Source organism: Panthera onca, chromosome B1 (genome assembly GCF_046562875.1).
Source record: "Panthera onca isolate mPanOnc1 chromosome B1, mPanOnc1 haplotype 2, whole genome shotgun sequence".
Classification (NCBI taxonomy): domain Eukaryota; kingdom Metazoa; phylum Chordata; class Mammalia; order Carnivora; family Felidae; genus Panthera; species Panthera onca.
The window spans coordinates 136,333,120-136,345,368 of NC_138342.1; the positions used below are offsets into that span (position 1 = coordinate 136,333,120).

The 12,249-nt window shown below is 34.0% G+C and overlaps 1 protein-coding gene across 18 annotated transcripts in view; it reads left to right on the forward strand.

The window, feature by feature from the left end:
• The window catches only part of RAPGEF2 (Rap guanine nucleotide exchange factor 2), a 254,465-nt gene that overhangs the window by 199,610 nt on the left and 42,606 nt on the right, over positions 1 to 12,249 (forward strand). For all 18 annotated transcript variants that reach the window (XM_060653863.3, XM_060653864.3, XM_060653869.3 and 15 more), the window contains one exon: positions 2,343 to 2,474. In XM_060653863.3, coding sequence (XP_060509846.3) covers positions 2,343 to 2,474 — 132 coding nt within the window. The remainder of the gene's footprint in view (positions 1 to 2,342; positions 2,475 to 12,249) is intronic.

The following is a 12,249-nucleotide window of genomic DNA, read 5'->3' on the forward strand; positions in this document are numbered from 1 at the left end:
GAATGCCATATTCACCTCCATATTCCTTGGGCCTAATAGTATGACATAACACATACTCAATAAGTATTTATATATAGAATAGAATTGAATCCTTCAGAGTGAAAATATTTCTTTTTTGCTTTTTAAACAGTCTTTATGGTCCTTAGCCTAGCATAGCCATCTAATTCTGGTATCTGCTGTTGTCAGCTAGCATAGGTGAATAGATCGTGGTACATAGAGGCTGGATCCATGTGTGTTCTATTAGATGGAGAGCTCTGTAGCTCCTAATGCTTTCCATACAATGAATTATCAGCAAAGATGACCATGAGCTCATGGATACTGAAGAGAAGAGAGGCCTTTGAGGCTTGAATAAATAAGTGTCTAGTGAATAAAAATTCATTAATGATGTCTTCATTTGACATATTTAAGTTAATTTTAAAAATCACCCTATGTGGTACATGTCAACCTGAGTCACATCTATAAAAGATAATCAACAGAAATCAGTTTACTGTTCTGTAATTATATGTATCAATTTATTATGCCTTTTAAAATCAGTGAGCCATTGAGTAATGTTTCCCCAGTTGCCTTCTGCAGTGAGTGACTGATATAATGGAACTGTAGCTGGGATGATGAAGAGTATTTATCCTGGTTTTGGGCACATTATTTTAATATGTGATATCTATCACTTAGCAACATGCAAAATCATAGTCATTAGTACATCTCGGGAGATTTCTGTCTCCAAATTGTTCCTGTAGAAGTCCTGCAAATATTTCACTGTTCTACCTTGTGAATAAATATATATAAACTCTCAATTTAGAGTTACCCACCTATCTATTCCTTGTAGAGGAATTGTTATTCTCCTAAATTTTATCTAATATTTCAGAGCATCTTCAATCATCAGGTTTTTAAATAACAACACTTAGTGAGATATGTCATGTTTGCAATGATCTCACCCATTTAAATACATCTCACTTCTCTGAGCTCCTCCAACATACATGTTTTTTGTCCATTTATTTGCCATCTAATCTTATGCCTCCTAATACATTTATCTTTAAGTCTTTTTTTAATATCTTGACCAAGTCAAAATATTCTGCACAGCCTGTATTTAATATTATTAAATATCATAACCTGTTTATTAAGTCAGATCTGAATGATAGTGGGATATAAGTACATTTTGCCTCTTTGTTTGGAACTTTGAGGTATTACAATTCATTGGTTATTGCCATACAAATGAATCACCTCCCTTAGGAAACTTATTCTAATCTATGGAATGGCATCTTGTTTTTGGAAAGGGGAGAAGGGATGAGAATCAAAGGAGAGAAAGGAATGTTGCTAAGATAAACTCTTAAGTTGTATTTTAACATTCTTCATTTTTATTCAACAGCTAAATAGGATTAATATGTAGAAAGGAAAGAATGTTACGAATATTGCATGATATAAGCATATATTTTGAAATGTCACGTGTATTACTGGCCAATCGTATAATAAGTGGGATATTATAAATAATACCCCTTTTTAATTCAAAAGAACTGATAATAACTTACAAGAGTGTAAGATTCTTAAGGGCAGTGTTTTCTTAGTGTCTCATTCTTAGCACATAGTAGGAGGAAAAAGGCTCGGCAAATGTTTGTTGAATGGGCAAATGAATGGATGTTTTCTTTCTCAATACCTTTTCTCTGTTATATGGGAGAGTGAGGGAAGCACTTGAGGGATGCTTAGTGAATCTGTTCAACAGAAGCTATTTCATTTAGGGTTTAAACTGAACAGATAGAAAATTGATATTTAAGTGTATGTGTGTAGATTGGTAAATGTTGTCCATAGCTTTCTCAACTCTAAGTTCTTTGAAGGCATCCTATTCTGTTTTTTCATAGAGCCTAGCACAGTTATTTATATAGGAAAACATTTTGTCAATTCTAAGATGCTGGTTTTTTTTTTTACTTGTAAATATTATTTAGGCATATAAGAACCTCAAATCTGTTTTCTTGTTTAAGCTATTTCTTGCTACAAAGTTGTGTTTATAGTGGCTACCAAATAGTAGTAGATTAATTTGCTCAATAGTATATAATTTGAAAGTTGTCATTGAATTAAATGCTCATCCAAGTTAATCTTAACTGCCAAATCTACCTCTTTAAGCATTGAATTTAGTATTAGCGTTCATTGAATGTCCGTAAACTTTAAAAACGTATTTTGTGATTTTTGATAAATAGGGACAATATTTAATATTTTGTGAACTTGAAAAATGAAGGATCTTCCCTAGTACTTTTGGGTAAATGGTATGGAGTAGTGTTTAATAAAATGTTTCAATGTCTTCTTAAGCGTTCTTGATTCAAATTGTAATCCTGTTTCTCCTGCTCCTTCCATAGCTTCCTGCAGATTTCACAAAACTACACCTTACTGATAGTCTCCACCCACAGGTGACGCACGTTTCTTCTAGCCATTCAGGATGTAGTATCACTAGTGATTCTGGAAGCAGCAGTCTTTCTGATATCTATCAGGTAAGAAGGTCTTTTTCTTGTCATTTGTTTCATTTTTATGTATTCCAAGGAGTTTTGATTCTTAATTGATAGGATCTATAAAGTAAATATATGTGTGTTATATCATGTGTACTTTTAGGTACATATGTTAATGTTAATGTTTGTGCTTCACAGAGACATATAGTATGTCTGTTTGGGGGAAATAGAACTACTGTCTAACTGTATTTGCCTCTGCTATTACCAGTTATCAGGATTTTAAATGGAGTGGTTACATTGGAGATGTTTCTCTGGACTTCAAGTATTTTATAAATTTCACTATAGACATATTAGGTTTAGGACTCTTTCTTGACTAAAACTCTGGGGGAAAACTGCAGAATTATACTACATAGTAAGTTTTTCTTATTAAAGTCTTCAGTATGACGAGGAAGAGATTATTATTATTGGATCATTAGATTCTTTTTGTTGCATTTTTAAATTAGGTATAGGTTTAGTTATGTGTTTAAAATAAATTCTTATGATACTGATGGATAGAAAAGAAACCAGAACCATGGAATTCCAAAGGTGTTTTAAAAGCAAAATAATTTTAATTGTTGAGGAATAGTTCATTGGCTTAGAATATGCAAATTTTGGAAAAGTGGCTAAAATATGCAAAAAAAGGCACGCCCATCTGTGGGGAGATCTTTAAATACATACTACTAATATGTACTTTTAGATGGTTTCAAACAACAACATAGTATTCAGTTTCCAAAGTATAATTCTTGACTTCATAGGAATTGTGATATGAGATGACCATAGAGGTACCTTTCTTCAGAAACATTATAGTGTTTCAAGATCATTGAAATATTCAGGCAGTGCTAAGTTTCTATTTAAAAAAAAATACTAACAATAATTAAACAATTAGAATACTATCAGGGTAAAACATATTTAAGTTCTAAATTTAGTAGATCTTAGAAAATTAATTTTATTTCAAGGAAGTAATAGGTACACACTTTTCTATAATTCAAGGGTATTGTAGAGAGCTTACTAATAATAGCCACAAATGCAATTATTTGCAGATTCTTGGCTGAATAAAAATTTATTATTTTGCAATTAGAAATATTATCTGGCTCTTTAAGATAATTTTGATACAATATCAAATGCAAAGATAGATACTTTGCATTGTTAACTTATAATACAATTTTTAGGAAGGAATCACATTTTCAGATGTTAGAGGAGGAGAAGGTGCTAGATATGGGTAAATTTGCTCTCCTTCCTCCGCCTGCCAGTACTACCAATTTTTAGAAGTTGATTTTTTTTTAATGTTTACTCGAGTATCCCTTATTCTAAGGCAATGAATGGTATTCCTAAAAGCTGTGCTTTGTAGTAACTGGAATATCATGATGGAGCCCCTGTCTTCTAAACTGTGGGGTGATTATACTCGTTAAAGATCTGCAGTGGAAACACAGCTTGAGGTGGTAGCAGTTACCATTGCTGTCAACTCTATACAAACCTAAGTGGAACTCCTGGAAGGCAAATTTATAGTAAGAATGAAGTAAGTGGTTCATAGAATTTATTGAGGCATATTCTGACTGGAATTCTGGCTTTACGTGTTTAACCCTTGAGTAGGCTAGGATAAGTTCATGAGGAAATTCTTGACGGTACAGAATCTGAGAATCCAGACTGTGGGCGAGAACTCCAGATTGCTCTGACATGGTCTGCCTGCAGTCTGACTTTATCTAGGGGTGTAGATGAAATAGAGGGTCTCTGTGTACTTTGATTGATTTTAGTTGAGTTTCAAGGCTATCCACTTCAAATTTGATAGCAGACATGTAGCCTGTTAAGTTTATATCCTTCAAAAGGAAGAATCCAAAGGTGTACCTAAGGTTTTGTTATTAGCTATATTAAACTTAACATTTAATAGAGATCCCCAAATAGACCATTTCCATTATCTTTAAATCAGAAATTCTTAAGGTGAGAAGAAATCTGACAGATGCACTTGGTTCAGTGACCAGTCTTATATTTGAGTCCTCTACTGCTTTTCTGTCAGTGAAGCAAACAGTTTATTCTGGAACATTTCCAGGGATGGACAACTATCTCCCATGGCAGTCCATTTAATCTCTGTATAATTCTGACTTAGGAGAAGTTTCTCCTAAGTCAGAAAGTTGTCATGTTCAAGTGAGTATAAATGCTTACAAGATGGACACAGGTTGAAATTGAATGCTGTATGCCAGAGAGAAAAAGGTAGAATAATTTTTCTAACAGGATAGGAGGAGAGGAATTCAAAAGCAAAGTGGAATAACTAGCTTTACGAAGAGAAGCCTTCCTCTGTTTCTACAGGTACATATTATTGTGGTGGGTTTGGATTGGGGAGTTTGAGAGTTGAGGGCATTTCTCTGATGACTTCAGTTTTTCCCTCTGAAGAAGTTGAGTTCATTTGTTGAGAGTGGGAGAGTTAGCTGGTCGAGAGTTTTAAGGAGAGAGAAGTTTTGAAATAGATGCTTCAGAGAGTAGGAGAGCAAATTGACTAGAGTAATGGAAGCTCAGTTGAGAGGGTGCCCTCAAATACAGAGTGACTTCCCTCTGCCCTATTAAGTATTTTTTTTTTCTACAGCAAGCACAAAGAAAGCAGAGATTTGGCTGCACCCAGGCCTGGAGTTTTGTTAAATGAGTGTATCACAAAGACGGATGGAGCAACATGCCAACCTCTTTTAACTGCTGAGCTTTGTTTTTGCATGCCTTCTGCCTGGAATGTTTTCTCCTAGCTTGATCCTTTTCTGCTTCGTTTTCAAGTACCATCTTCTCAGAGAGTTCTTTGCTTATTACTGTCTGAAAAGTAGGTCTTGCATTTTGGTTCCTTTCCTGGCTATTCCTTTTATTTAGACTTTTTTCCCCAAATGATTATTGCTTTCTCTGTTCTGTCTGCTTACTAAAATGACAGCTTCAAGAAGATAGGGAATTTCTGTCTTATCTCCATTTGCTCTCTAGAACCAGGAAACTGTGGGCATTCAGTAAAGATATGCCAAATGAATGTGATTGAAATATTGGACTAGGTTTTATAAGCTGAAGGTGGGAAAACTAGACATAGAAGGTAGTAGAGTCTTGAAGACTAAAGATCATGCTTGAGTTGAAAAACGGTTATCTTTGAAACAGATGGAAGCAATTGAAAAGTAGGAGTTTTTTGGCAGTAGAAAACAGAATGCCTAAGTTGGGGATATGAGACAGTGCAATTCTAGCCATAAGATCTTGGCTACATAGTGTGATTATCAGAGCAGTGGTTTGGTGGACTGGAAATAGTTGTTCAAAAATAGATCAATAGAACAGAGAGTTCAAGTAAAATGGAATTCATGTGGAAGGATGTAATAAGCAACAGGAATCCTCACACATCAGTGAAGAATGTGATGGATTATTCAATAAATGATCTTTGGGGTGGGCTGGGTCACTTTATAGCCTCACTCTATATCATTATTAAGACTAAATTCCATATCAACCAAAGAGTTAGCAAACTCTTACGGTATAACAATCAAAATAATTTAATAGTTAAAAGATCACTTGAGAGACAAAGATTTAAAGTCAGACCATAACTCATGTAGGCAAATTAATAAGAAAAATACTTGGCTCACCATAAAACAATATTCAAAGGGCAAGAGGAGGTAATTTGCAAAAGAGTACATGCAGATACCTGTACCTTAAGTAAAATCTTTAAAACCTATTAGTAATTGAGTGTATGAGGATTAAATATACTATTTTCCTGTCAAATTAGCACAGGCTTTCTTACTTATAATAAATGTTTACAGATGGACATTCTTACACCTGTTAAAATTATAATTTTTGAAGGGGCACCGGGTGGCTCAGTCAGTTGAGCATCCGACTTCAGCTCGGGTCATGATCTCACAGCTCGTGAGTTCGAGCCCCGTGTCCAGCGCTGTTCTGACAGCTTGGAGCCTGGAGCCCGCTTCAAATTCTGTGTCTCCCTCTCTCTTCCCCTAACCCACTCACATACTGTCTCTGTCTCTCTCAAAAATAAACATTAAAAAAAAATTTTTTTTAAATTATAATTTTTGGAAAGAAACCTAACAATTTATACTAAATGCTGTAAAACTGTTCCTGTCTTTTAGGCATAAATGTATTTTAAAGTCTATATTGAAATTAAATAAATTGATGTGTGAAATTAGGAGCAGCATAAATTATAATACACGGGCTAGACTTAGTGCAAGCATTATACTTATTTCCAAATATTTTCATACTTTCTACATATACAGTGAAAACTTGGATTGTGAGTAACTTGTGCAAGTGTTCTACAAGACAAGCAAACATTTCTAATAAATTTTAACTTGATAAATGAGCGATGTATTGCAATATGAGTAGTACGTGATGTCGAATGTCACATGATCACAACTGGGCCAATGGTTCTTGAAAGTCGCTTTGATATATATGAGTGCTTTGGGTTACAAGCATGTTTCCAGAATATGAATTATGTTCGCAAACCAAGGTTTTACTGGTTTTCTAGATAGTTCCTACTTACTTGTCTTGGTTAAATTATCATCAGCATTAGCATTCAATATAGCCTTCTACTAGCCTAAATTTATATCGGGGTCTGACTTAGGTGCTATGTGTATGTACGTTTGAATTCTGCACCAAATTTATTTACATCAAGAATGATTACTAAGCAACCCTTTTAAAAATGGGATATGCCTGTATACTTCATAAGCAAAAACTTTTTTTTCGTAAATGGTTTTTAAGTACTCGATAAAACATGTAGAAGTTATTTTTATTTTAGTTAAATTAACACTTCACTGGAGCCTTCATGGCATTTGATATTTCCTCAAGTTTGTCATTTTCTTGATATCCTTTATATAATATATGAAATCGCTTTTGATTTCAGTAAATCACAGAGCTTTTGGCATTGATCTGAGACTATTACTAGTTTTTTTGAGAATATTACTATTTAACTATAATGTACATCCAAATCTATATTAGGCTATACATGTGGAAAGTAAATTAATTTAGGACAGGAGTTATTTGCCTGACTGAATTACGTAAGCCTTTCTTCTTGTTCCTGAGACAAATATAATCAGATACTTTTAAACTATAAAGTGCCTGTGTGCCTATCTTTATCTAGAATAAAAGGGTTTAAAGACTAGCATTAATCTTGTAATACGGTTTGGAGGAAGCTATAAAGTAGCAAATGTTTTGTTTATGTGTATATACAAATATATTTATTTAAAATTTTATGTGTTGTGACTTAGCAAAGCAGAAAACATTTCATTGCTTTGTTATATTTTAACTGTATTTTTGGTAGAGTTGACACGGTGTTACATTGGTTTCAGGTGGATAACATAGCGATTGGACAAATCAATAAGTTGTGCTATGCACACCACTAGCATAACTACCATCTTTCACTCTATAAAGTTATTATAGTACTATTGACTGTATTCCCTATGATGTAGCTTATTCTCATAACCCATTCATTTCGTAACTGGAAGCCTCCCCTTCACCCATTTTTCCCCATTCCTCCCACCACCCTTTCCGCTGGCAGCCGCTAGTTTGTTCTCTGGTTTTATAGGTCTGTTTCTACTTTTGGTTTGTTTATTCAATGTTTTTGTTTGTTTTTTTAGATCCACATATAAGTGAAATGATGCGGTATTTGTCTTTCTCTGACTTACTTCACTTAGGTCTGGGTCCTTTCACTTAACCCTCTAGGTCCACCCACGTTGTTGCAAATGGCAAGATCTCATTCCTTTTTATGGCTGAATAATAATCTTGTGTGCGTGTGCATGCGTGTGTGTGTACACCACATCTTTATCCACTTATCTATCGATATACACTTGGATTGCTTCCATATCTTGGCTGTTGTAAATAGTGCTGCAATAAACATGGGGTACATATCCCGTTAGATTAATGTTTTCATTTTTCTTTGGGTAAATACCCAGTAGAATTATTGCATCATATAGTATTTCTATTTTTAATTTGTTAAGAAACCTCTATCCTGTTTTGCACAGTGGCTGTACCAATTTACATTCTCACCAACAGTGCATAAGCGTTCCTTTTTCTCCACATCCTTGTCAGCACTTGTGGTTTTGTTTTGTTTTGTTTTGTTTTGTTGTTGTCTTTGTGATTCTAGCTATTCTGACAGGTATAAGGTGATATTTCATTGTGGTTTTTATTTGCATTTCCCTGATGATTAATGATTTAGTGATTTTCTTTATGAAGATAGTCTATTGAGAAAACTGGGCAAAGTATTATAGTGCAAATCATTTAGTAGTTTGTATTCGTCAGACCTGAGTTTAAGACCTAACACAATTACTAGGTTTGGTTTTGTTTGCATTGAACAGTTTATTTGATTTTCCTAGTGTTTTCTCATCTGAAAAGCAGGGGTAATAATCCTAATTTGCTGAATTGATGTGAAGATTTTTATGTGTATGGTAGTCATTCAGTATAGGATCACTATTCTTATAATTGTTGTATGAGCTATTTAGCCAGAATTAAATGGTTGCAATTAGTCTGAGTGACAGTTTTTTTTACAGTAAGTAAGGGGTTGCATTATTTAACAGAGCTTTGGTTTTTTGACAAATTCTGCCGGTACAAATTGTGCGTAAGCTTCACTGGTGAGATGGGGAGAGGTAAAGATACACAAATGCTGATATAAAAAAATGTGTTCCCTTGAGGAAGGGACTGTCTTTTGATGTGGCCTGTAATTGGCATTCTTTTCTTTCCCCTTATTCGATCCAAGAACAGTGGTATGAGTGGGAGGATATAACTCTACAGATAACACTGGGGTCATAGAGGTTAAGTAATTTTGCTAAAGTCACATAATAAATGGTAGAGCTGAGATCTGAATTACTAAACCCTGAGTTTGTTTATTTAGCAAATGTAAATTCAGTAACTACTGGGTTCTAGGCACTCCTCCTAAGTTTAGTACACTTCTCCTGTAGACCAGTTGGTGTTTGTTCAGTAAACATTTCACTCCAGTCTCCAAAAGTTTTATTGTTCATGAAGCAGTAGTATTATGGCATTAGTAGACTCCTAAAAAAATTGTTATCAAGTTCTATTTAAAATTTATTATTAAAAGAAATTCTGGAAGGGCACCTGCCTGGCTCAGTCAGTAGAGCCTCCAACTCTTGATCTCAGCGTTGTGAGTTCAAGCCCATGTTGGGCCTACAGCTCACTAAAAAAAAAAAAAATAATAATAAAATAAATAAATAAATAAATAAATAAATAAATAAAGGAATTCTGTAGTGTTTTAAAATATAATGGATATTTATTTAGAAAAATAATCTAAGTTACTGGTTTAGTGAGGGTTATTTCATGAATGATTTAAGAATGGAATACACATAACAGAGATAGAAAACAACTAATGATCGTTAACACAAATAGGGTGGAAGGTTCAGTTGTGGAGAGATTAATCCAATTCAGATTTAAAAGGCTTTTTGTTCTGGGACACCTGGCTGGCTTAGTCAATTGAGCATGGGGTTCTTGAGTTCAAGCCCCATGTTGGGCTTAGAGCTTACTTTATTAAAAAAAAAAAAAAAAAAGAAGAAGGAGTCTTTTTGTTTTATTTAGCACTTACATATAATTCATTTAAATGACAGTAATGATTTCTTTGGCATGTTACAAAATGTATTTTGTATCTCTTACTCTATTTTAGATGTTTAAAATTTAAAGAAACACTATAAGCTATATAACTATATTATTTAGAAGTTTTTTATTTTTATTTTTTATTTCTGTCTCTAGTAGTCCCTTCTTCAATTTCAGCTAATATTAAAGAATGTACATACAGAGGGCTGATTGTATATTTGAAAATATAAGATGATGAATAATAATCTTCAATGTTAAGGTGAAACTGGGGTGAAAATGTAAACATAGCAAACATTAGCAAATTGTCACATTTCTAGACTTCAGAAATAAGGCTGTGATAATAACAGTATTGGCCTAATTTCTCTGATCACAGGCTTGGCATAATACATCATGTCAAGTTCTACTTCCGTTTCATTCTAGAATCTAGAGACAATTCTGTGAATTCTGAATTTAAATTAGGAGATGTGTTTCTGAGTGTGCCACAGTTAATTCAGTTAGGCAGATAATTCCTGTCCTAAATTAATTTCCCTTCCACATGGATAGCCTAATATAGATGTAGATGTATATTATAGCTAAGTAGTAATAGTCTCAAAAAAACCCCCCCAAAACTAGTAATAGTCTCAGAACGATGCCAAAAGCTCTATGATTTACTGAAATCAAAAGTGATAACATATATTGTATTCTGAACACAGTTCTTAAGAGATTATTTTCATTTTTTAAAGGATATCAAGAAAATGAACAAACTGAGGAAATATCAAATGCCACGAAGGCTCCAGTGAAGTGTTAATTTAAGAGTAAAATAACTGCTACATATGTTTTATCGACTACTTGAAAACCGCAAGCCTACAAGGCCTTACTGCTCTCCCACTGCTCTGCTGATAATGGTCTTAACCCAAGCAGTAGTATTTACTAAGGCCATTATTTAAAGAGCTTTTGTAGATATTAGGTTTTCCATTTTTAATTATTCTGTCTTCATTAAGTATTCTTTATTATTTTCCCCTTAATTTTTTTTTTTAGAACGTATGTATTTTAGTTTAGGAAATTGTACCTAAAGAACTAAAAATGTCATTAAAATTATTTTGTTAAACTTATAAAATATTAATACCTGTTTGTATTGCTTCAAAGGTAGGATTAAATGTTATGTTCTGCAGTATAAACCAAGACTTGAGAAAGGTAAAACTTTGATAAGAATGATAAAATTTTTCTTTAAATACCCAGTTAATGGGGCGCCTGGGTGGCTCAGTCGGCTAAGCGTCCGACTTCAGCTCAGGTCATGATCTCGCGGTCCGTGAGTTCGAGCCCCGCGTCGGGCTCTGTGCTGACAGCTCAGAGCCTGGAGCCTGTTTCGGATTCTGTGTCTCCCTCTCTCTCTGACCCTCCCCTGTTAATTCTCTGTCTCTCTCTGTCTCAAAAAGAAATAAACGTTAAAAAAAAAATTAAAAAAAATAAAATTAAAAAAAATAAATAAATAAATACCCAGTTAAATTAAAAAAAAAAAGTATAGATCCCTATATAAGCCACATTCATATGTAATATCTGTTGTAAAGAGATAGATTAGGTTGTGGTTAAGACTGTAGAGACAGAATTCCTAGGTTCTAATCTTTTTTTTTTTTTTTTAATGTTTATTTACTTTTGAGAGAGAGAGAGCGCTGTGCAAGCAGGGGAAGGGCAGAGAGACAGGGAGACGGAGGATACAAAGTGGGCTCTGCCTGTCAGCGCAGAGCCAGATGCAGGGCTCGAGCTCACGAACCATGAGATCACTCCCTGAGCCGAAGTCAGACACTTAACTGACTGAGCCACCCAGGTGCCCCCCAAGGTTCTAATCTTGATTCTGCAATAATTTCCCCTTACGAGAATGTTTGAAGAATAATAAAAGTCAGTAATAACACTTCATAGGATAGATTTGAAGATTAAATGAGTTAATACATATAAAACAGAGCAGTTCCTGGCACACTGTAAATATTGGGTGTTGGATGAGGAGGAGGAGGAAGTTCAGCAGTTTATATTTTTATCTTTCACTTTTAATAAATGTTTTTGCCTATTCTTAAAAATAAGACGGCCTTTAATGTCTTTGAAAACCACGTGAACTACAAGTTATTTGAAGTTAGTGAACTTTATAATACATGTTTTCTAGGAAGTTCATGGTTTTATAACAGACTTTTTAAGAGTTTAATATTTTATCTGGCAAAACGTGATGTTCAAGACTTTCATAGCTTAAGCAGTTAGTAAATTTTGGGTATAA